This window comes from Eptatretus burgeri, chromosome 3 (assembly GCF_056783735.1).
Source record: "Eptatretus burgeri isolate ZD-2024b chromosome 3, Ebu_testis_v1, whole genome shotgun sequence".
Lineage (NCBI taxonomy): Eukaryota > Metazoa > Chordata > Myxini > Myxiniformes > Myxinidae > Eptatretus > Eptatretus burgeri.
The window spans coordinates 133,490,543-133,516,461 of NC_140963.1; the positions used below are offsets into that span (position 1 = coordinate 133,490,543).

The 25,919-nt window shown below is 46.3% G+C and overlaps 1 protein-coding gene across 2 annotated transcripts in view; it reads left to right on the plus strand.

The window, feature by feature from the left end:
* Positions 1-25,919, plus strand: part of LOC147031009 (unconventional myosin-X-like) — a 265,336-nt gene that overhangs the window by 156,299 nt on the left and 83,118 nt on the right. For both annotated transcript variants that reach the window (XM_085875663.1, XM_085875664.1), the window contains 9 exons: positions 15,086-15,220; positions 15,415-15,539; positions 15,732-15,745; positions 15,942-16,026; positions 16,934-17,037; positions 17,140-17,269; positions 17,434-17,552; positions 17,671-17,817; positions 21,216-21,383. In XM_085875663.1, coding sequence (XP_085731789.1) covers positions 15,086-15,220; positions 15,415-15,539; positions 15,732-15,745; positions 15,942-16,026; positions 16,934-17,037; positions 17,140-17,269; positions 17,434-17,552; positions 17,671-17,817; positions 21,216-21,383 — 1,027 coding nt within the window. The remainder of the gene's footprint in view (positions 1-15,085; positions 15,221-15,414; positions 15,540-15,731; positions 15,746-15,941; positions 16,027-16,933; positions 17,038-17,139; positions 17,270-17,433; positions 17,553-17,670; positions 17,818-21,215; positions 21,384-25,919) is intronic.

A 25,919-nucleotide genomic window follows, 5' to 3' on the forward strand; every position in this document is an offset into this window, starting at 1 on the left:
GAAGGACGCAACGAAATGGGAAACAGTTTGAGAAGCACTTTTAATTCGCACGCAGACAAGCACGTATTTTACAATCGTACAAAAATGCACATACACAGTCAAAGCAAGAACAATACGCAGAGTTAAAACCGAATAAAGCAATGTACAAGCACTTATATGGGTTTACTTAATAGACTGGTGCCACACACACACATTTACACCAAAAGCAAAGAAAATACAAGCCACCCTCACAGGCAAGGAGGCAGACAGGTCCGTGGACCAAATGAACGTGGGACCTGGGTGATCGGTCAGGTCCACGAGACCGAAGGGGTCTTACCCGCACTCTCGTGGCACGATGGCGGGCTAGCCGCAATGTCTGCGTAACGCGCCTGACTCCGAGCCCCTGGTATGGTCGGTGAGCTCCTTTGGCGTGCGTTGCGCAGGCACGTGTTGGTCGGCACCACGGTTGGGTTGGGGAATGGACGGGGTTACCGGCGCTATCTCAGCGCGGATGGGGGCAGGGGAGGGGGAATTGTTTATGCTCGGGATCGGGAGGGAGGAATGGTGGACGCTCCGTCCCACTCGCGGGGTCTCGGGACCGCACCGACTCCTGCGATCTCTCGCCCCTGAGTCCTCTTCCGCGTCCCTGCTTCACGCGCGACTCGTCCCTCGACCTCAACTCCGATCTCCGTCCCCTTCGCCGTCCGATCCCCGCAACGACAACCTCAACGATGACCTTCGTCTTGACTCGACCAGCCCAGCCAGCATAGCACCGCACAGCTCAGCACAACCCAACACACGCCCCAACTCGACACTCTGCCTTAACTCGACACTCTCGCGAGTCGCCTTGTGCTCGCGTCTTTATAGACCTGGGGAGGAGCGTGTATGCTAATTCGCGGATCAAAACGCGCTTGGAGGCGGGGCCACGCCACCCGACGTTCAGCCATTGGTCGGGCAAAAAGGGGCATGAGCCTCTCTTGATCCGAATTCCTTCCTAAAAGGAGTCCACATGCATTGCGCTTGGGGGCGGGGCCACGCCACCCGACGTTTAGCCATTGGTCGGGCAAAAAGGGGCGTGAGCCTCTCCTGATCCGTTTTCCCTCTTGCAAAGGCATCCATTTGTACTCGCGGCTTGACGCGTTTGGCAACAATCACCGAACGGGCCCTGGGCAGCACGTCGTTCGGTGTTGACAGGTGGCGTGGCCGATGGTTGTGGAAGGAGAAAGGCGAAGGTGGTGGGGGGTTTACTGCGGTGGCTTGGTTGTTGGCGGGCGTCATTTGGGAATGGCGGTGAACCGATGTTTGTGGGATGGAGTTGTGGAGGTAAAGAGGCGAAGGTGGCGGTGTTTGAGTTGTTGGGGGATTATTGGTCCAAAATAACGATAGAGAAAGAAAAATGGCTAATTCAAAGCATCGCAGCCCAGATGAATCGCACATATTCCCTCTAAACAACGGGTGTGGACTAACTACACATGAACTTATCGATATAGCTAACCTGAGGACCTTTCTGGTGTATTGCAAATTTCCACAGCCGTAACAGTATGTTTACCCTTAGGAGAGCCAGAAAACAACATCTTTCTAATCTCAAGTCTGAACTCTCAAACCTCAATCCCTCCTCCAAATCCTGGTGGTGTCTAATCAAATCTGTTTGTGGTGAATGTCCCCCCTCCATCTCCTCCCTGACCTCAAATAGCCGCACTGCTGATACCACACGTGCAAAGGCTGAATGCCTAAACTCGGTGTTTGCATCTAAATCTTGTGTCCAAAACCCATCGTTTTCTGTACCCATCTTACCCATTCACACCCAACTGTTCCTGGACTCTGTGTCCTTTTCTCCTGACAAGGTGGAGAGCTTGCTGTCAAACCTCGACTCAGATTTTGCAACAGGTCCAGAGAGCATCAGCCCACGTGTCCTAAAAACCTGCTCCTCTGCTCTTGCTCACCCTCCCTCTGTTCTATTCACCCTCTTATTTGCTCAAGGTCGTCTGCCATCTGCTTGGAAATCAGCAAACATTACTGCCCTGCATTAAAAAGGTGCAAAAACAGATCCCTGCAACTACAGACCAATCAGACTTCTCCCAATCATCAGCAAGGTTATGGAATCCATCATCGCTTCAGACATTCAATCCTTCCTCTTCTCCAATGCCCTGATTTCAGATCATCAAATTTGGTTTCAGACAAGGTCACTCTTCCCTACATGTGCTGCTTCCGCTCACCCAACAATGGAAGGAGGTCCTCAATGCCAGACATGAATTCAGAGCCATATCGTTTGACATATTGCGTGCTTTTGATACGTGGTGGCACCCTGCCCTGCTCACCAAATTATCTTTTATGGTATTCAAGGCCATCTCCACTCATGGCTCACAGACTTCCTCGCCTGTCGCAGCCAACTTGTATCTCTTAATGGAGTTCTCTCATCCCCTCTTCCTGCCCAGGCTGGAGTTCCTCAAGGCAGCGTTCTGGGCCCTGTTCTTTTTCTGATTTTCATCAATGATCTCTCCGACTCATCAATCCTCTTTATCTTTTTGCTGATGACTCCACCCTCTGCCATACCATCTGCCATCCCTCAGACCGGCAAGCAGCAGCTTCTTCGATCACTGCAGATTTGGATAAAATCACAAACTGGTCCATCACGTGGAACATATCTTTCAATCCGGACAAATCTCACACTCTCACTGTGTCTCTCCAAAAGGACTGTATGGAAACACCCCCCCTCCCCCCATCCACTTTCTTAACAATCCTCTGAAAGAAGTCCTTTCATTCAAGCTTCTGGGTCTCACCATCTGCCATGATCTTTCCTGGAAAAGCCACATTTCCACCCCGGCCTCCGAAGTCAATCGCCGACTGGGAATCCTCCATCGTGCAAAGTCCTTCCTCGGCCCACCTGAGCTCCTGACCACATACAAAGCTTTCATCTGCAGCCTGATGGAGTACTGTTCTCCCCTCTGGGCTGGTGCTCCTGCCTCCCACCTTTCTTGGCTTCACGCTGTGGAGTCAAAGGCATTTCGGATAATTTGTCATCTCCCGCGATGAGGCCTAGTCTTTGGGCCTCTCACTCTCTCACCACAGGCAGGTCGGTGGGCTTTCTGTCTTCTACCGTCTCCTCTCCGGTCTCGCCTCCCCCCCCCCGCTCTCTCTGCAATTTGTCCCCACCATATTTCCACAGGGTGCTCAAGGTCCACGAGCAACCCCCTTCTGGTAAAACTATCAAAATCACGAATGACTGCTCACTTTCACTCCTTCATTTCTCTTTTTTCCCACCTTTGGAATAAACTCCCTTACTCTGTTCAAGCCTGGTGTTGGCGCAGTGGTAAGGGCAGTGGCTTGGGACCCAAGAGGTCCTGAGTTCAAGCCCCGTTGGGACACTGAATTAATATATGTATGTATATGTATATATATATATATATATATATATATATATATATATATATATATATATATATATAAATATATATACACCAAGTCGAAAACACCAGGGGGTTGACTCAGCCTGCCATCCTTCCGAGGTCGGCGAAATGAGCACCAGTTGTACTGGGCCCGGTGTATGCCCCGGTTAGAATAGGTGTACCATATCCCTGTGTGTCGTAAGAGGCGACCAGGGTTGCGTCAGGAAGGGCATCCGGCGTAAAAACCTATGCCAAATCATTATGCGGACAACAAAACGAATTTCCATACCGGATCGGTCGAGGCCCGGGTTACCAACGACCGCCACCGGTACCGGTGGTCAGCAGGGTACCAGTGGAAATTGTGCTACTGCTGGGCGAAGGAGGAGAAGGAGACGGGGAAGGCGAGTCCGGAGGCAGTGGGAGAGGGGGAAGGGTAGAAGTGTGGAGGTGAGAGTTGGAACTCTGAATGTTGGGACGATGACTGGCAAAGGGCGAGAGTTGGCTGATATGATGGAGAGAAGAAAGGTGGACATACTGTGTGTACAAGAGACCAAGTGGATGGGGAGTAAGGCGAGGAGCATTGGAGGTGGTTTCAAACTGTTCTACCATGGTGTGGATGGGAGGAGAAATGGTGTCGGGATAATCCTGAAGGAAGATTATGTCAAGAGGGTATTGGAGGTGAGGAGGGTGTCTGACCGAGTGATGAGTGTGAAGTTGGAAATTGAAGGGGTGATGATGAATGTCATCAGTGCATATGCCCCACATATGGGGTGTGAGATGGAATATAAAGAAGATTTCTGGAGTGAGTTAGATGAAGTGGTGGAGAGTGTATCCAAGGATGAAAGAGTGGTGATTGGAGCAGATTTCAATGGACATTTTGGGGAAGGGAATAAAGAGGATGAGGAGGTGATGGGGAGGTACGGTCTCAACAAGAGAAATGTGAAAGGGCAAATGGTGGTAGAGTTTGCAAAAAGAATGGAAATGGCAGTGGTAAACACGTATTTCAAGAAGAAGGAGGAACACAGGGTGACATACAAGAGTGGAGGAAAGTGCACACAGGTGGATTACATCTTAAGTAGGAGATGCAACCTGAAAGAGATTAGTGACTGTAAGGTTGTGGCAGGGGAGAGTGTAGCTCGACAGCATCGATTGGTGGTCTGTAGGATGACTTTAGAGGTGAGGTTGAGGAAGAGAGTGAGGGCTGAACCAAGGACCAGATGGTGGAAGCTGAAGGAGGAAGACTGTTGCGTGAAATTTAGGGAGGAGGTGAGACAGGCGTTGGATGGTGGGATGATTGGGCAACGACAGCAGAAGTTGTGAGGGAGATAGCTAGGAAGGTACTTGGTGTGACATCTGGACAGAGGAAGGAAGATAAGGAGACTTGGTGGTGGAATGAGGAAGTACAGGAAAATATAAGGAAGAAGGGGTTGGCAAAAAAGAAGTGGGATAGTCAGAGAGATGAAGAAAGTAGGCAGGAGTACAAGGAGTGGCGTCGAAAAGCAAAAAGAGAGGTGGCAAAGGCCAAGGGAAAGGCATATGACGAGCTGTATGAGAAGTTGGATACAAAAGAAGGGGAAAAGGATTTATACCGATTGGCAAGACAGAGGGACCGAGCTGGGAAGGATGTGCTGCAGGTTAGGGTGATAAAGGACGCAAATGGGAATGTGCTGACGAGCGAGGAGAGTGTGTTGAGAAGGTGGATGGAGTACTTTGAGGAGCTGATGAATGAAGAAAATAAGAGAGAGAGAAGGTTGGAAGAGGTGGAGATAGTGAATCTGGAAGTGGGGTGGATCAGTAAGGATGAAGTGAGGACTGCTATGAAGAAGATGAAAAGTGGAAAGGCGGTTGGCCCAGATGGTATACCAGTGGAGGCATGGAAGTGCTTAGGAGAGATGGCAGTGGGGTTGTTAACCAGATTGTTTAATAAAGTCTTGGAAAGTGAGAGGATGCCAGAGGAGTGGAGATTAAGTGTACTGGTTCCGATTTTCAAGAATAAGGGTGATGTGCAGAGCTGTGTAAATTACAGAGGGATAAAGTTGTTAAGCCACACCATGAAGTTGTGGGAAAGAGTAGTGGAAGCTCGGTTGAGAGGAGAGGTGACGATCTGTGCGCAGCAATATGGGTTTATGCCAGGAAAGAGCACCACTGATGCGATGTTTGCTTTGAGAATGTTGATGGAGAAGTATAGGGAAGGCCAGAAAGAGTTACATTGTGTGTTTGTGGATTTAGAGAAAGCTTATGATAGGGTGCCAAGAGAGGAGTTGTGGCATTGTATGAGGAAGTCGGGAGTGTTGGAGAAGTATGTGAGGATCGTGCAGGATATGTATGAGGACAGTGTGACAGCGGTGAGGTGTGCGGTAGGAATGACGGACCGGTTTAAGGTTAAAGTGGGATTGCACCAAGGATCGACTCTGAGCCCTTTCCTGTTTGCAATGGTGATGGACAGGTTGACGGACGAGATCAGACTGGAGTCTCCATGGACCATGATGTTCGCGGATGACATCATGATCTGTAGGGAGAGTAGGGAGCAGGCTGAATCGAGCCTTGAGAGGTGGAGGTACGCAGTGGAGAGAAGGGGAATGTTAGTCAGTAGGAGTAAGACGGAGTACATGTGCGTAAATGAGAGGGAGGGTGGTGGTATGGTGTGGTTGCAAGGAGTTGAGGTGGGGAAGGTGGATTGGTTTAAATACTTGGGATCAACTGTCCAAAGTAACGGAGAGTGTGGGAGAGAAGTGAAAAAGAGAGTGCAGGCAGGATGGAGTGGGTGGAGAAGAGTTGCAGGAGTGATTTGTGACAGAAGGGTAGCTGCAAGAGTGACGGGGAAAGTATACAAGACGGTAGTGAGACCAGCTATGTTGTATGGTTTGGAGGCGGTGGCGCTAACAAAAAGACAGGAAGCAGAGCTGGAGGTGGCAGAGTTAAAGATGCTGCGATTCTCGTTGGGAGTGACGAGGATGGACAGGATAAGAAAGGAGTGTATTAGAGGGACAGCGCAGGTAGGACGGTTTGGAGACAAAGTGAGAGAGGCGAGATTGAGATGGTTTGGATATGTGCACAGGAGGGAAACGGAGTATATCGGGAGAAGGAAGTTGAAGATGGAGCCGCCAGGCAGGAGGAGAAGAGGAAGGCCAAAGAAGAGGTTCATGGATGCGGTGAGGGCGGACATGCGGGTGGTTGGAGTGTCAATGGAAGATGTGGAGGATAGAGCAAAATGGAGACAGTTGGTCCGCTGTGGCGACCCCTAGCGGGAGCAAGCCGAAAGAGGAAGAAGAAGACTCTGTTCCATCCCATTCTTCCCTCCAGGCCTTCAAAACAGCTGTTCACCACCACCTCTTATCGTCCCCCATCCAAATCCTCGATCTTTTTTTACCACCGTTAATCCACCCAAGCCCACCTCCTTCAAATTCCCTGCTTTCCTTCCTGAAAGTCCCTGTATTGTCCAATTTGTTTACCCCGTGTTCCCCGCCCCATCCCTTTCCCTTCCACAGAACTCCTAATTGTCTCTGTTCCCCACTGTTTTGTCCTTCCCTCTCCCGCCCCTCTTGTCTCATGCCCCCCCCCCTTATTGTGTGTTGTGTGTTCACTCTCATACGAGCCTCGACCAGGTGTACAAAAAAACCAAAAAAAAACCTCCTACACTCTCTTCAATCGCACTCTTCCCTCCATGCTTTCAAAACAGTTGTTCACCACCACCTCTTATCTTCCCCCATCCAAAATCACGATCTTTTCTTCCCCCATTAATCCACTCCAAAACCACCTCCTTCGAATTCTCTGCTTTTCTTCCTGAATGTCCCTGTAGCATCCATCTTGTTTACCCCGTGTACCCTGCCCCATCCTTCTCCCTTCCACAGATCTCCTCATGTGTCTATTCCCCACTGTTTTGTGCTTCCCTCTCCCGTCCCTACTGTCTCCTGCTCCCCTTGTTGTATGTTGTGCGCGTTCGCTCTTATACGAGCCTTGACATTGTATAGAAATAAATAAATACGCTGTTCACAGCCAAGGCCTCATATACTGAAGCCTTTTGGCTTTGAAACACACAGGAGCTCACGATCGCCTGCAGCTGTTGGCAAGGCCTCACAGCCCCAGAGATTAAACTTCTGACACGATGACCATGAGGCGCAACAGGCAGATTGCATCAGAATGCTCCTTAGAAAGAGACGGGATGAAAACGTTGCACCGGAAAGTGTTGAGCGACATGCTCCAGGTGCTGGAAGTGGCAAATTTTTCTCAAGGTTGGTGAAAGGGGAAACAACAACAGCAGCTGCTCTATCAGTGACGAGTAGTATTTGTTTGAGCTGTAATCATGTAATGTCCAGTTGTACAGGCATATTAAGTCAGAATAACTCGACGCTATTCAACAACAGCCAGGACACTGGAAGAGGATAACTTGATGTGCTTTGTCAATGACACCTCCTTCGGTGAACTTGAGAACCAATATAATTGGCCATTGTCATGGTCTTTTTAAGGCCAGCATTCAAGACGATTCCCTGCACAATTGCCCACTCTGCTGGTACTCTCCAATATAATAAGATGAATTATCATTAATTGCTGGCAGGATATTATAGATATCAGCACACTCACATTTGAGCTGTCTTGCCTGGGTTGGAATCTTGGCTCGGCTATAAACTGCCGTCCTGCTGTTTCGCAGGCAGGTCGAGGCATCAACGTGTGCACCGTGCCTCGGATGGACATGAAACTGGTCATCTCGTCTTTTGGCATTAGTTGGTGGATGCTATCAATGTCACGGTGTCCTTCGCTAAGAGTCGGCGAGTTATCCCCAGCACCCTGAACAAATTGCAAATTCCTGCTCGAACTTACTTAGTCGAACATCAGGTCGGACCAGCCAGTTCGTGAAAGACTTAGTCCAAAAAACGTTCCTGCACCAACCCCATAAGAAGGCCATTGGAATATGGCCGTTCATCAAATTTTGAGATATTTCATTATTGGGCTCATCCCGTACTCATCTGAGGGTGTCGGAGACTGATGAAGCAACTTGGTGGGCGAGGAAATGCACGAGCTGGTTTGCCATTGCTTTCTCAGCAATAATATTTTGGCCAAGAAATACAAACTCAGTCATGGTGCCCATGATTAGTCTTGTACTCATTGTGAAAGACAAAGCCTGGTGTTGGCTTAGTGGTTAGGATGGTGGCTTGGGATCCCAGGGTCCTGAGTTCAAGCCCCGTTGGCTGCTGAATTAACACCAGGGGGTTGACTCAGCCTGTCATCTTTCCGAGGTCGGCGAAATGAGTGCCAGTGTACTGGTCCCGGTGTATGCCCCGGTTAGAATAGGTGTACCATATCACTGTGTATCGTAAGAGGCGACCAGGGTTGGCGTCAGGAAGGGCATCCGGCCATAAAACATTGCCTCAAGAAAAAGCCAAACCCCTGCACAGCAGGGAACAATGGCTGTAAAAACGGTCATTTTTTAATTTTTTTCATTGTGAAAGACTCATTGGGATGTTTAACATCTACCAGTAAAAAATGCTGGCAGACATGTCCTTCGGATTAACATCTCATTCGACTGACACCGAACCCATGAATGCATCGCCCTGCCTGTGAAACACCAGGATGGCAGTTTGTGGTCTGATTCATAATTGTACCCAGATGAGATAGCTCAAGCCTCAGTACGCTACCTCTCAGATATCCTGTTAACCCCCTACATTTATCTCCATGCTTTGTGAAAAAAATACGGGGGCGATATTGTAATTGGCTCCGTCCATCCATCCGTCCGTCCTCCTCAACGGTTGGGTAGAAATTCACCAAACTTGTTGGTTATGATCACCTCATGGCAAGAAGGTTCGAGAGCAGTGCCAAGGTCAAATACGTAAAAATGCAATTGCGGGCACATTTCAAAACATTTTTAAAACTGGAAGGGCATTGGGACGTCACCAGATATGCCTCCACCCACATAAAAAAGGCTGCCGAACCACGTAACCGATGACATCATCAAATTTTTCCCCTCAAATAATTTAGCCTGAGATGACCCTCAAAATTTTTCATACTAATCGGATAAAGCATTCGACATGCAATTATGACATCATTATTATATTAATGCGCTAAGTCATATTTTGTGGACGTAGCTCTTCCGAAACTGCCGGACGGATTGTCGCCACTTTCTGCATGCGGGTGCTCTGTGGTCTACTGAACAGCATGGGCTATGTGAGATCGCGCCAGACGGAGAGGTTTGGGAATTTGGGCGATTTTCTAATTTTTACATTCGTTTGCATGGTGACATGTGACGTCACCGCTGAGGCGTAATGACGTCATGACATCATCGGTCATTCACTGACGTCATTACGTCTGTCTTCGACAAACAGTCACTGCTGAGAGGCGTAATGCCACTCCTCGAAAACAGCGTCTGCAATGTAAAACCCTCTTCTGCACGTGCTGACTACCTCAGAAAGTGAATTTGACACAAAAAATGTAACAAGAAACATTGTATATAAAGAAATTCGATAAATCACATTGAGAACACTGGATAGATTGACGTCCTAACGAACCCTCACTTTGGAAACTAAGCATGGAGCGTGGGTTTGGCTCGTGAAGTATTATGACATCTATCTCTGATGTCATAGAAAAAATAAAACCTTTCCCATGGGGAGTGTGTGATGCAGCTCGTATGAGAGCTAACACACAACACACAGCAAGGGGGGCGTGAGGCAAGAGGGGCGGGAGAGGGAAGGACTTCACATGTTCCAAGTTTCAATTTTTTCCACGTAGCAGTTTCGGAGATGCAGAGGTCCAAAAATTTACGTTTTTCCAACATGGCTGCCGCACCACACGACGCATGACATCATGCTTATCATTAAAACATTCTACATGAGAAGTCGCACCGATGGTGAAAATTTCTTGCTGAACGGGTAAGCGGTTGTGGAGAAAACAGAAAATTTGCATGGACAGACATACGTACGGACGGACAACTTGAAAACATAATGCCACCGGCGACTTCGTCAGCAGAGGCGTAATGAAACTTTGTAAATGCAATCAACATTGGAGGATGCATTAAATATGAAACGATTTTTAGGGATTTGACCCCCAGTTCTTGCACCTGAGTACGGACGGGGCTTAGGGTGACAGGGGTCCAAACGGGGGAAAAAATGAACAGAAAATTTGATATTCGGTCATTCCTGGAAGAATATTTTGCAATCTTTGAACCTCGCTTTTGGTGGGGATTTGTGCTGGTGTGCCATTGACTTCACTCTCATGTAATATATTAACATAAATATTATAGATTAATAATAATATCAACAATATTGACATATTTTAATAACTCCTTGAAATTCAGTTATACTTTTGTTCTTATGTTGTTGTTCTGTTCTTTTGTAAAGGCCCTGTCACACCTTGACGATTTTGCCAGCGTTTGCCAACGTATGAAAAATTTGTTTAAAATGCTGGCACACGTCAAATACGTTATGGGTAAATTTGGCATACGTCGTAGTACGCCGAGCTGTCGACAAGTTTTACCATGCTTGAAATTTTTTGACGTATGCCAGTGTATGACTCACACGTTCCGCATGCGCTGGCCATAAGTTGTCGGCACGTTACGCGATCGTTGACACACGTTGACACAAGTTACTTGTAAGTTACTCATAAGTCAAAACACGTCGAGGTAATGTCTAGCGCCAGTGTTCCAGACTCCATGGTTTTTATTATTTATCTATTTTTTATTCGGCATGACGGTGATGTTGACACTTTGATTTATAGTGCGGTTATAATATAATATAATTAATAGGCTGCCGCTCAACAATTTAAATCACAACCACACTAGAAATCGAAGTGTCAACATCACCGTCTTGCCTAACAAACAAACAAACAAAAAAAATCATGGAGTCTGGAACACTGACGGGTTCCTCCTGTGTGAACCCCCTTTTTATATACCAATTCACCTAAACGCTGCCAATACGCCATTATATGGTAGCTGTAAGTTAGTAACACGTTCAGTAAGTTATGTGGTCGTCCGGAAGACATCAAATACATCTACATACGTCAATGTGCGTTGGAGATACGTTACACATAGGTTCAAAGCACGTTACTCATAGGTTAGAAATAAGTTTTGGGTACGCTAAACATTACCTCGACGTGTTTTGACTTATGAGTAACTTACAAGTAACGTGTGTCGACGTGTGTCAACGATCGCGTAATGTGCCTACAACTTATGGCCAGCGTATGCGGAACGTGTGCGTCATACGCTGGATACGTCGAAAAATTTTCAACATGCTGAAAATTTGTCGAGGTACTCGGCGTACTACGACGTATGCCAGCGTGCTTCAGCGTGCTCTGAACGTAAACAAAACTTACCCTTTATGTATTCAACGTGTGCCAGCGTATTCGGCAAATTTTTCATACGTCGGCATTCGCTGGCTAAAACGTCAAGGTGTGACAGCGGCTTGACACTTCGATGTCTAGTGCGGTTATTATTTGAATCGTCGAGCCGCAGCCTTTTAATGGGCTACGCCACGTGATCGTCGGCGATACGCTGCCACGCGCTATCCATAAGTTAGACTATCGTTGGGCATAGGTTGTGAACGCCGCCAACACGCTCAGCAATTCGTTGGTATAAGTTATCTCTATGTTATCGAAACGTTCTGTGTACATCACTAATACATTATGCATACGTCCAACTCGTTATGAATACGTCCAAAACTGGAAAAAACATCAGTAGTTCAGGGTACGCCAGCGTTTTACATACATTTTGATACCTTGCCATACGCTGGCTAAATCATCAAGGTGTGACAGGGCCTTAAAGAAAGTTTCATCTCACACTTTGGTTTCCCATGAACCGCATGTGCTTGTTTGCAAACATTCATTGCAGTTGATCATGAAATTTTTGAAATTAAACAAATGTAAATGAACACTGTCATTGTTTTAAGGTGAGAAAGAATGACGGGGTTGATTAAGCTTCAAAAACATATATGAATTCAAATACTTGGACTCGTGTTATCGTTGTCTCCTCCACTCCGAATAATTATCCGATCCTTTTAACTACTTCCTTCACGGCCTCAATAATTCCCACCTTCTCGTGTGGTCGTCCAGGGAAGGTTTTTGGTTTTAATTTTAACGAACCGGCTGGCCAAACGTTCAACCGAAGGTGGCAGTTACTTGTAATTTGTTCAGGATGTCGCTGACAACTTGCCTAATCTTCGCGAAAGACACCGTGGGATCTATAATGTCCACCAAGTAACGCTTGCAGACGGTACACCCAGTTTAACGTTGATCCGAGGGATGACACGCACGCACGCACGCACGCACACACTGATGACTTGCCCGGCCTGTGAAACACCAAGACGACGGTTTATAGCTTGATCAGGAATCAAACCCAGACGACAGCTCAAAGGTAAGTTCACCTGCTCTGTGCAATCCTGTCAGACCGAAAAGTTATCCAGTAGTAGGGTATGTCTTGACGAATAGTGTATGCCTTCCTGCACAGGTTTTCGAGGGAAAATACTTGTTGATGGGTATCCCAAATCTTGCGCTGTTCAGCTGTGTCATGCGGCGAATTTCGGTGGTGACCTCAGAGAAAGGCTACATATCCTGAATTGGATTCTTCGGCTGATTAGGAGATGCTATGAGATGTCTTTTACACCTGTGTATGATGAGACTGAAGAAACCGATGGAAGTCACCCCCTTTACCCTTTTTTTTTCCAACCCCATTGCCACTCACAGTGATGTGATCTGAAGCTGAAAAACAAGATCATTAACTGGAATCATTACTTGGATCCTGGAATCATCCCAACATGTTGGTGCTCCCATCTGAGCACTTGTCTCATGAGCCAACAACTTCACTGAACCATTGGCATTACCGCCCGTATTTATGTTATTGCAAATTTCCAGGCCTCGATCCCTCCACACACCTGGACATCGCCATGCAGTCATTCAAGTGATTTAACTGATTCGTTCGGGGGTCAATTTCAACTGACTGACATCATTTGCTTGCGTTTTTATCTTCCGTGCTGAACACTGCACTTTAAGATCAACGGAATCCTCTTCTATTTTAATGGGATAACTCGTCTAAATCAATTCTGCTCACCCTGACACAGTCTTGTAAAAAGGTAAGGAATGTCCACCGAGATATCACGAGCAATTTCACCGGCTTTGCCTGATTCTCTTCAATCGTGAATTCTGTCTGCTGGTTGCGTCGTAATTTCAGGTTCCACCGTGTCACCGATGCAGCGCCCCTTTTAGATCAACCTTACTCGTACATTTTAGTAGCATTTAATAATTTTGGAATTTTACATAATTTTTGGCAAGCAGCGATTTTTGTTGTCCAGGATCATGACCGCAGAATGGCCTACTCCGTTCGCAGTGTACGGTGGGATCATTAACGACCACCAGTGACTGTGTGCAGATAAGAGCTCAAGGAGTGTTCCACGTCCTACCGAACATTGATCGTAGGTTAATAGTCGGGTGAAAGACAGCATCTCAAGGGGATGGGGTTGGCCAGACGGAGGCTCCTGGAGTACCGGCGGAAAGTGGATGCAGCGACGCACTGCTCCGGTGCATGCTCCCATACCTGACCTGACCTGAAAGACGGTACTCGCCGATGAGCCCGGTGCGACTTACCCTTGATCGTGCGGTGACCCTTTGGGCAATGCCCAAGTGATGTGTATCAAATCGCCCTGCATTAGCACAGACTAATTGCTCCAATGTGTAGCTGGCTCTGCATTACATTTCCCTCATTAGGCCATCAATATTGTCCATCAATAATGGACAATCAAACTACGTGTGTGACCTGAACCTTAAATCGCACCATCAACGAGACGTTTGATTAGATGGAATGACCAACCCGAAGTGTTCAGCCCTTGTGATGATTATGGCAGTGGGTACTTGGGATTGCGAATGAGTAAACCCCTCTCTTCTTTTTCATTCTTTGTTTTTCATTCGGCAATCTCACGGCAAGTGCTGAGTCTCGGAGCATTCCATCTGTCGGATGGGGACGTTCAACCCGCTGCATGGCTTGCGTTTAGGTTGTGGACGTTAAAGAACCCTTTCGAAAACCATTGGCCATTGTATGCTCGCACCCTGGGCATTTTCCTTGCTCCAAGCAGCTGGATCATCAAGTCTTACCTGCCGTTTGGTGCAGGTGCTTTGGTGTGCACGTGACAGTCATCATGAGCCAAATCATCATCCTCCCCACGTCTGTTTCCTTGTATTTCCTGCTATTCTCGTTGTGCCCCTTAATCGTAGTATTCCAATATTGCCAATGATGAATCCTATAAGTGAACGTGGTCTCACAGGTGGTATCTATTGAAGATCTTATCGGAAAACCTCTGTCCGACAGGATGGTGCAGAGGTAGTGCACTTGCCTTTGAGTTGTCTCGTCTGTGTTCAATTCCCGACCTGACGATAAACTGGCTGATTGGTGCTTTTGCAGGCAGGACATTACATCCCAAACTGCACCGTCCCTCAGATGGACGTTAAACTTGGCGTCCCATCTGGTAGCATTAGTTTGTCGATGTAAGAGATCCCACGGTATCTTTCGTGATGAGTAGTTGAGTTATCATCAGCATCCGAAGCAAGTTACAAATTCCTGCCAGCTTCAGTGGAACGTCAGGTCTTGCCGGACGATGAGTGAAAGAAGCGTTCCCTGACCAACCCCACAAGAAGGTGGGAATAAACGGGGCTGTTAAAAGAAGTTGTCGTACTGATTTGAATCTTCTTTCAGATTTCATGTGACCGCCCTCCAAGCTCGAATACTAACATGCCAAGAGTCTGTTGTGCAGTGGAGAGAGTGGAGCAGGAAAGACAGAGAGCACCAAACTCATCTTGAAGTTTCTGTCGGCGAGGAGCCACAGAGCCGCCATGCACTGCCATCAAGGAGAGAACATGCATGTTGAGACGGCCATTTTGGAGAGCAGGTAAGCAATCTACTTCTCCGACTGTTCTCTGGTTGTCCTTTATAAAATGCAACATTACCTTTGGTTTATATTGAATATCCTTTCGTTCACCTCGCTTTTGGGTTATGGTACCAAAATTGTTGAGCTTAATTGTCCTTAGTCTCGTGCCCATCTCATTGTACATCCTGATATCTGCCCACACGTTGCACGTACAGCCCAATCATGGAGGCATTTGGAAACGCACGGACCGTACACAACCACAACTCCAGCCGCTTCGGCAAGTTTATCCAGCTGAACATGTCGGAGCAAGGCACCATCCAGGGCGGGCGTATCGTGGACTGTATCCTCACCATGGTCATTGAGAAAATCTGCATAACACGAAGACTCGCTATCGTCATCTAAAATTCAGGTTGTTAACACTGCTTGTTCCAATGTGATATTCCAACTGACCTAACTTCCTTTGCGTCGGCTCGACGTGCGAGTTAAACAAAGAATGCTTTGTCCTTGACACCACCATCACCTGATGCTCCAGACCTCCTTGAAAAGGTGAGATTTGTGGCTCTTAATTCGAGTTAAGTCGAGTTATTTGGTGTTGCGTAAATTAGTCTTGAATGTTACGTGATTCGTACAAATAAATGAATTATGTTGGCTTCTGTATCAGTTAGCTGTGGGAAATAATTGTCTATCTCTGGAGAGCCATCATGACCGCACGGACATCCCTCAATCGTATCCCCACTTGTAGAATCGCGTGGTGAGACACAACCCTGGGGAGAGGAATTTCCATATTTTTTACGCTCTCACGGCCGGAGCCGACAGCACGATGAAAGGTGAGTACGATACGTCGTTCGTTCATATGCACAGCCATGTCTCAGTAATGATGCAACCGGTGAGTGGAATTCATGATTGAATCCCAGGCGGATTTGCATTTGCTTGATAGATTTATATTTGCTGGAAGGATGGTGTAAAGATATGCGTGCGCCCCTTCGAGTTATCGTGACCCGGCGATAAACTGTCATTCTGATGTTTTACATGTGGGGGCGAGGCTTCAGTGTGTGCGTCGTCCATCAGAAGGATTTAAAACCTGAAGACCCTCTGCCACCGCTGGTCGTCGGTGGACATGAAACATCTCACGTTGTTTTTCGTGACGTGTCAGAAAGTTATCGCCGGCACCTTGAACAAATTACAAATTCCTGCTCTAACCCATAGGGGGCACTGCATCAGCAATCAAGTGATGCCCGTGCTGCATGCGAATGAAGGAGACGATGATGCATCCTCCTGTCGGATAGAGGTTAAATGGGATGTTTATGTTAGTTACAAATGGACCTGAATGTTAGAGTATGGAATCTCATGAGAAGACTTTGGGGTGAGTAATATGATCGAATGGGATAATGGGTTGTAGGTGCAGTGCAGGTGTGGTGCCGAAATGGCCAGCTCCTTTGTCTAAATTCACTCGTCAATCTTCTTAAGTTAAGGATCCAAGAAAATTTTCACAAACACGGCAGAAAGGGACGATACCATCTGCGCAAAGTTATTATCCAAAGTGAATATGTCGCACGAGCTATAAAGGACAAAGTCGTGAACCAGATAGTTCAGCATGTAAAAAGGGAATGTGACAAGCAGGTAGGTCAGCGATAGGTGCTTATCCTGAGTTTTATGGCAGTCACGTGACCTTACACTTATCTCTTCCATTGTATTTTGTTTTTTTTACCTGCCTCTTGCCTTCTTTCTTTGCAGAATCTTTTGGCCTCTCAGGCAGTGAATCCTTCCATTACTTGAACCAGTCAGGTCTTGGTCAAAGCGAGATGATTGATGATAAAGCCATATTCCACACAGTGTTGGTGGGTGATTATGTATCAAATGATTTAAAATATTATTTATGTTCTCGTTTCCATGATCCAAACTCTGGCGTTGCCTCTCTGCGTTTGACGTGTGTTGTGCAGCATGCAATGCAAGCTGTCGGGTTGTCCCACACAGAGTGTCACCAGGCCCTGCGCCTTCTCTCCGGCGTACTGCACCTTGGTAACGTCACCTTTGCCACTGCTGGCGGGGCTCAGGTGTCCTGCAAGGCTGGTAGGCAGTTCGACATGTGTGTGTGTGTGTGTGTGTGTGTGTGTGTGTGTGTGTGTGTGTGTGTGTGTGTGTGTGTGTGTGTGTGTGTGTAGCTCGATGTGGAACTGTACAGCTGTGGCAACGGTATTTATTGCACTCACCTGGTATGCCATTTTCTGTCACAGCTGCATCACTTGCAGCCAACTTACTCGGAATGGACGTTGTGGCGCTTGTTGAGGTTCTGACGCAACGCTCGATGATTCTCCGGGGCGAGGAAATCAGCACTCCGCTCACGGTCGAACAGGTCTGCACTCAGATTCGTGATGAACCTCATTGATTTTAATAATTCATCAGTCATATATGGCCCTAGACAAGGACTTTCAATCCTCACAATGTTGTCATTTCGTTGTTGTCTTGCATAGGCTGTGGACTCGCGTGATTCCATGGCAATGGCGCTCTATGCTAAATGCTTCTCCTGGTTCATCCGCAAGATGAACAACCGAATACGAGGCCCCACAGACTTTAACTCCATCAGCATACTTGACATCTTCGGCTTTGAAAATTTTGAGGTGGGCTCCCGTCGTCTACCCCTCAATATAAACCTCTTGATCGAGGTCACGTTCACGATGCTGTCCCAAATGTACACCTTTCCATTCCTTTGTATCCCTACTTTCTCATGACATTGACTCGCGTCTTTTTTGGTGTTTATAATCAACAGTTCTCCGTAAGTATCAAAAGTTATTTTGTTTGAGACCACAAAACATTCGTTCACCTGTCTACCTGTCTGTGCATTCTTCCACTGTTGTCTTTCCTCAAATGGGTAAATATCTTTCCACACGGTCCATTACACTATACTCCGGGCACCACAGATAATAATTTTCTTTTTTTCCCCATCTGGGTTTGGATAACATCTAATTTTCTGAGATATAAAATGGCAGACAATTGAACAGTCATTGTATTTGCAGACACCTTCTGGTACACTCTGAACACTGCACAGTACATCATGGTATGCACAATCAACATTCTTTCAATCCCCTTTTCTTTATCTTGCTTATTAAACCAGCACGTCTGGATTCTTCTAATGAGGCCATTGACTCTCACTACCCCCTTCTGTGGGGGAGAAAAATTTGTAAAATTTACATTTGAGTCTCATTATACTGAGCAGATGCTTTCCGTGGACTGGCTGTGTTGTATAAAACTGGCAGCGGTATCTGGTGTTGTCTGGTCTATTTTTTTTTTTTGTGGGGACCTTAAACACTTCCCCACACCCATTAATAAATTGGGGTCTGGGATCATTGATTACTTTATTACCTTTCACACAGTTACAACAGCTTCGGCACTATAAAGATATATATATATATATATATATATATATATATATATATATATATATATATATATATATATATATATATATATATATATATATATATATATCTGTAATCAAGAAAGACCACCCACATCTCTCACCTGTGAATGGAGGGAATGGCCAATCAGCTATCACCTAATGAACTAAACCCAGGTGGATGGGATTATATGAATAATTGACACCTCCCACACTCCTCTTACCGAAGAAGTTGCAAAAAGCAACCCAAGAAGGCCTACATAGGGTAAGTGCTTTGCTGTTTCAAACCCTTCTCAGAGTTCCTCCACAGCTCGAAAGACGTTCACACGTTAGTACACCCACGTGAATCCCAATGCTCCACACCTCCTCAGCTGCCGGACCGGTTTCATCACTTTGGCGAATCATCAGCGACAGTGCAGAAAGCACTGCATACGAATGAGGTTCCCAAGCGATTAAACCTTCCCGACAGCTGAGGGAGTGTGTAGCATTGGGATTCTCACATGTGTACTGTGTGAACACCTTTATAGCTGTGGAGGAACTCTGGGGATGGTTTGTAACAGCAAAGCACTTACCTTGCGTAGGCCTTTTCGGGTTGCTTTATGCAGCTTCTTCGGCTAGAGGAGTATGGGAGGTGTCAATTGTATGTATATATATATATATATATATATATATATATATATATATATATATATATATATATATATATATATATATATATATATATATATATAATCAAAACATTTTTTTGCAAAATAATTTTGCCTAAAACACTCCCTGACACTGACTGATGAACCTTCAAAAGTTTGACGAAGATCCGTTTTGCCATCTTGATGGAAAAAAGCGACACAGACACACACAGACAAATGGCTCTCTTATATGTAGAACAGATTGATAACCATGACTCCACCACCCCTCTTCCACCATCTCCCTTTGCCCTCAATAAATTGTAGAACCTCAAATTATTTAGGCTGGTGCAATGGGAGTATAACAGTACAATAACACCATCCAGCCAATGGTGCAGGCAACTGGGAGTGTCTTGGCATCACAGTCAATTTCCAAGCATCAGTTGTGGGAGCTATTTGTGGACAGGTGTTTTCACACTAATTAAAGGTCATCCATTTCAGACTGTAACAGCCCATTGACTCATATGATTTCCAACTCGCCGAAGCTTCTGTGTTCCCTTCACCACGTCTCACATCTAACTATTTACACTTTGTGTCACAGCCAACGCGTGGCTCTTAATGGAATTATCTCATCTCCTTTTCCTGTCCAGGCTGGAGTTCCTCAAGGCAGTGTTCTGGGCCCTGTGCTTTTTTCTGGTTTTCATCAATGATCTATCCGACTCTCTGGAAAATCCTCTTTATCTCTTTGCTGATGACTCTACCCTCTGCCTTACCATCTCTCATCCCTCTGATTGGCAAGCAGCAACTTCTTCACTCTCTGCAGATCTGGATAAACTCACAAACTGGTCAAACACTTTGAATATGTCTTTCAATCCTGAAAAATCTCACACTTTCACTGTGTCTCTCTGAAAGGAACGTCTGGAAAACCCACCCCCTCTACTTTCTCAACAATCCCCTTGTGGAAGTCCTTTCATTCAAGGTTTTGGGTCTCACTATCTGCCACGATCTTTCCTGGGAAAGCCACATGTCCAAGCTGGACTCCAAAGCCAGTCGCCGACTGGGCATCCTCCATCGTGCAAAGTCCTTCCTTGGCACACCTGAGCTTCGGACCATTTATAAAGCTTTCATCTGCAGTCTGATGGAGTACTGCTTCCCCCTCTGGGGTGGTGCTCCTTCCTCACACCTCACTTGACATCATGCTGTGGAAACAAAGGCATTTTGGATCATTGGTATCTCCCGCGATGAGGTTGAGTCTTTGGGCCTCTCACTCAATCACCGCAGGAAGGTCGGTGGTCTTTCTTTCTTCGACTGTCTCCTCTCCAACCTTGCTCCCCGCCCCCCCCTCTCTGTCCGTGATCTGTCCCACATCCCCCTATATTTCCGCAGGGCACTGAAGGTCCGCCAAAACCCCCCTTCTGGTGAAACTGCCAAAATCAAGAATCACTGCTCACCTTCACTCTCTCATTCCTCTATTTCCCGCCTCTAGAACAAACTCCCACGCTCTCTTCAATCCCATTCCTCCCTCCAGTTCTTCAAAACAGCTGTTCACCACCATCTCATATCTTCCTCCATCCAAAATCTTGATCTTCACTACCCTCGTTAATCCACCCCAAACCCACCTCCATCAAATTCCCTGCTTTCCTTACTGAAAGTCCCTGTAATATCCATCTTGTGTACCCCATGTTCCCTGCCCCTTCCCTCTCCCTTCCACAGATCTCCTAATGTCTCTGTTCCCCACTGTTTTGTGCTTCCCTCTCCCACCCTCTTGTCTCCTGCCTTGTTATATGTTCTGTGTGTGAGCTCTTACATGATCCTTGACATGGGATACAAAGAAGAAGAAAAAAACATCGAAAGAAACGATTTTGGGAGGATGAAAATTTTGTTCAAGCACATGACGTTGTTAACTCGCAAAGACGACCTTCTGCTTGCTGTCCCTGTGAGACTCTGGTGGACCAGCATCAATGACAATGCTTGCTTTGTTTCTCTGGGATGATTGCAGGCAAACCGCTTTGAGCAGTTCAACATCAACTATGCCAATGAGAAGCTGCAAGAGTACTTCAACAAACACATATTCTCATTGGAGCAGCTGGAGTACAATAGGGAAGGAATCCATTGGGAGAACATAGACTGGCTGGATAATGCCGAGTGCCTCGATTTGATCGAGAAGGTGAGTTGACGTGATCGGGATGGTTCTTGTCGCTAAACTGAGCTTTTGATTTTCTTTTTTTTTGGTGCTTGAGTGGGTGGCATGGTTGTGACAATGATGGTTGTGCACACGATTGTGACACAAGCAAAAGAAAAAAAATATCAATGCATCGACACGGACAGAATGCAACTTTCTTGCGCAAGTAAGAGTTCATATCTATGCTTGTTTATGTACTCTTGCAGCATTACCCTCATGCAAATTGAGTTTTGAATGATTCCATTTGTGAAAACCAAATATATGAAGATAGACCATGCTAAGACTAGTCCGGACCGTGTGCTTGAGTAGGGTAGAATTACCCCTACATTGGGGATCTGTCGGAGGTAAGTCATACGTAATTTATGCACTGAGGGGGCAGTGACCATTATTTGGAGAACAGAATGGGGTAAGAAATTGTATCGTGTAAAACCTCATGTGCAGGCGAGGCCAGGTGGAGGGCTTGTGGTACAATCAAATGAAAGACCAAGTACTGCATAAAAGTCATCGGAAGGAACCCAAATGAGCAAAGATTAAAGATAAAGTCATCAGGAGGAAGCTGGATAGGATTGGAGTTTCAGCAAAGTATTTAAATGGACAACATAAGGGTCATTTTGCCAGAAGACTGCAGCCCACGGTGGTGAATTGAGCTGTGGAGCTCTAGTTGAGGGTGGAACACTTTAACGAGGGGCTGCCACGCATGGCGTGATGGCCCAAAAGATGAAGCTGCCCACAAGCAAGCAGTGTGCACAACCAGCAGCGTGTGGGAAAGCTGTCCGAGAGTGGTAAAAGCCGTGTCTGTGCATGTGCATGGGCAGAAGACATCTCGCCTCTCTCTCTCCACTTTGTCACTCTGGCGGGAAGGACCACTGCTAAACATGGAAACCATTTCCCCACCATTGCACCATCCTGTTCTCAATTGTCCCGAGAACTGCACTTTGCTCTGTGCCACACCAGCATGTACGACATTATCGTCGTGCAGTCACAAGCTGGTTGTGGCTGCCCAAGTCTTCACCTGCTCTACTGTTCCCCTTTGTGGTCTGAATCTGGTATTGTCGGCACCATTACCGGGGTTATTTGTCTTGTAGATAATATTGTGTTTTCTCTCCTTTCATTCCGATCTGTGTCTGTTGACTGCCAGATCTGTTCCGTTCATTTATTTATTGTCCTGTTCCTCCGTACCCGCATATACATTTTAATAAACCCTTTAATTTTAAGAAATGTTTGCCGACCTTCCTGCCTTCCTTCGTGTGAGCAACCGCCATTCTCGGCTTTTTGAACAATCCTTCAGGGATTCTAACATATTAAATGATTAAAAGAATGTCGTAATTCAAACATCATCTTGGTGATTCACAGAGATCTTTCTCCCTCCTGTACAGAGCATCTGCCTCTGCCATGACACACACACACACACACACACACACACACACACACACACACACACACACACACACACACACACACACACACACACACACGTATTTATATTTCTCACAGATTCGGAGTCGTGGGGGTATGAGGGTGAGGGTTTCCCTGGTTCTACCCGGATACACCGGGAATCGAGTCCATCGTACACGAATAACTTCGTGTCACGGTGGGTCGCTAATTTCCCGCAACACCAATAACTTGACCACGTGACCCATGGTCGTCCATCTGACAACTATTTACCTAGGAACACGTAATCTCCTTTTCGGGCAATCGCACCCTTGGCGATTGTGCTGTTGTTATCATTATTGGATCTTGATTAATGTGGCAGAGCTTTCCGCCAGCACAATGCCGGACTGATATGAGAGCCAATTAGTTGGGGAATTATCTACAAATGGACATTGCTGGACCAATGGAAGAAAGGACAACCACGGACAGATTGGAAATATAGCAAGAATAATTTATTTACACAAAGTTATGAGGGGTACGGGAAGGAGGGAAGGGAACTTGAGGGCTTTAATGGCATCAAAGGGGCAACTGGGGCAGGAAAAGGGGGAAATGCAACGAAAAGTAATTGAGGTGTACTTATAAAAAGGGAAAGCAAACATACAAGTTGCAGATTTAGCTTAACCTATGCCTTACCTACCAGATACCAAAACAGCGGACCCATCAGACCACACACACACACGGAGAGACAAATTGGGAGGAGCAAGGTGGCCTCTGCCTTCTCGTATGTATGTCACCGTCACCCTCCCCAACTTGGTGCTACTCTCTCGAATAGCTCCGACACTGCTTTCCACAAATGAGTATCCATTGGGAGCATGAACCAAAGCGTCCAGGACCAGGGAAGAAGCGAGGGCGATGCAGAGCATCCAGGACCAGGGCAGAAACGAGTGTGCCAACCAGGGCTTAGAGAGAGAGAGAGAGAAAGAGAGAGAGAGAACCAGGCACCGAGTGCAGCTTTATTTCCCCTGGGGCAGGCGAGACTAATGAGCCACACGTGAGATCTTCCGAGCTGGCCTGGAACCAGCGATTGGGCCACGTCAGATTTTACGAGCCGGGCCCATGCCAGCCATTGGAGGATTCCCCCACCTGCCCACCCAGATATTCACTCATTTTGGTCCTTCTGGCTGTCGTTTGGAGTGGAGCAACGCACTTAACATATGGAAGTCCCTTTTTACCCCCATGCACCTGGGACGAACCCCACACATCCAAAATGTCCATGGCACAAAGCCAGGGAATGCGACAATTATTCAGGGAGGCTGGTTCGTATTCTGGTCTGTTTACCAGTCATTTTGGGTGGAGGGGAATGAACAGGGAATTATGGAAATGAAATGCAGGACAGGGGTAGACTGCAATATATTACATTACAGAATAGACGTCCATACAGATGAACAGACAAACAAGACTTGGTGGGGCTTTACACAATAAATGGGAATTGAGGAAATTTGGCACGTGTTCCAGAATGCTGGTGTTCGTCGCACACATTGAATGTCATGACAGGAAAACACGCATGCCATACATGATGATGGCAGTCACAGCGATCCAGAGTCATGGATAAGAAGTACAATATAGCTGAGTTTCATGGACCGTTGACGCTTTGTCTTGGAGGAGATAAACACTTAGCTCCTTATGGTGTAGATAATAACCTGTAGGTGAAGACGCTATTCTTAACACTCATTACGGAAATAACTATTCCAAAGAGTCTACGTGCTGTGTGCGTTACAATCTCGGCATGCGGTTTGTAAGACTGCAAATATATATATATATATATATATATATATATATATATATATATAAATATATATATATATATATATATATATATATATATATATATATATATGAGGAACCACAAGGAGGAGTGATGTGAGGGCCACATTGGCCATTTTGGAGTTAATGCCATATAGCACTCTTTTAACCCTTACCCTATCATCCGAGCCTATCCTCATCATATCATTAAAAAATGTCGCTTGCATCACTCCTCCTCGCCGGGCCTCATATATACATATATCTATACATATATATACATATACATTGGGTGGTCGCGAGACTACTGTTATTCTCAGGTTTTCCGTCTGTCTGTATGTAATGGACAGCTCTGAAGGCCAGAGGAATCAACCGATTTTGATGAAACTTGACTGGTAGGTTCATACCAGGATCTAGTTGTCTGCTTTTAAGCACCGTTGCTATGGACACCACCGTTACCTAGCAACAGGACTTTGAAATATTTGAAAAAATCCGAAAAATATTTATATATATATATATATTTTTCGAAAATCAAAAATCGGCTTCCGCGCTTTTATGCACACTATAATCGAACTCTGTCAAAAATTTTCAGGCTGATCCGTCAAAAACTGTATGACTAGTATGCAATTATATAGCGACCACCCATGTCGCCTACTGGCTTGTAATGTGTATGTGTATAGCAGGATTACCTAGAGGTATGCACACTCGCCTCTAAGCTACCTTGCCTGAGTTTGAATCCCGACCCAGCTATAAACTCATCCCGGTGTTTCCCAGGCAGGGTGATTCATCAATGTGTGTGTGTGCAGTTCCTCAGATGGATGTTAAACTTGGCGTTTCGTCTGCCGGCATTCGTCGGTGGATGTTAAAGATCCCACGGTGTCCTTCGGGAAGAGTTGTTGGGCTATCGCCTGCGCCTTGAACAAATTCCAAATTGCTGCTTCAACTACTGTTGGGAAGGCCATGATGAACCACCCAGTATAACCATTGCCAAGAAACTGTTTTGGCAGCACCGACTGATGCTCTGTACCAGAATATGATACATCAGGATCCGAATATATACACATGCTGAACAGCAGTGTTTTTAATTTGAGAAGATTCCTGCATCTGTAACAATGCCAATATTGACCTCTGCATCGGGGTTGGAATGTAATGGGTTTCTGGTTGGGTGGAGGTGGGGAAGGGAGGACGGTTAGATTTACCATATTTGCATACGTATTAAATACTTGGCTGATTTGGCTTATCACCATATAATTGGGAAGTGGAGACCGCTGGAAGAGTCTCCCAGGTAGAGTAGAAAGAAGCATGTACGGCATGCCGTTATCAAAGATAGTTTCCGAAACATGGAGGCAA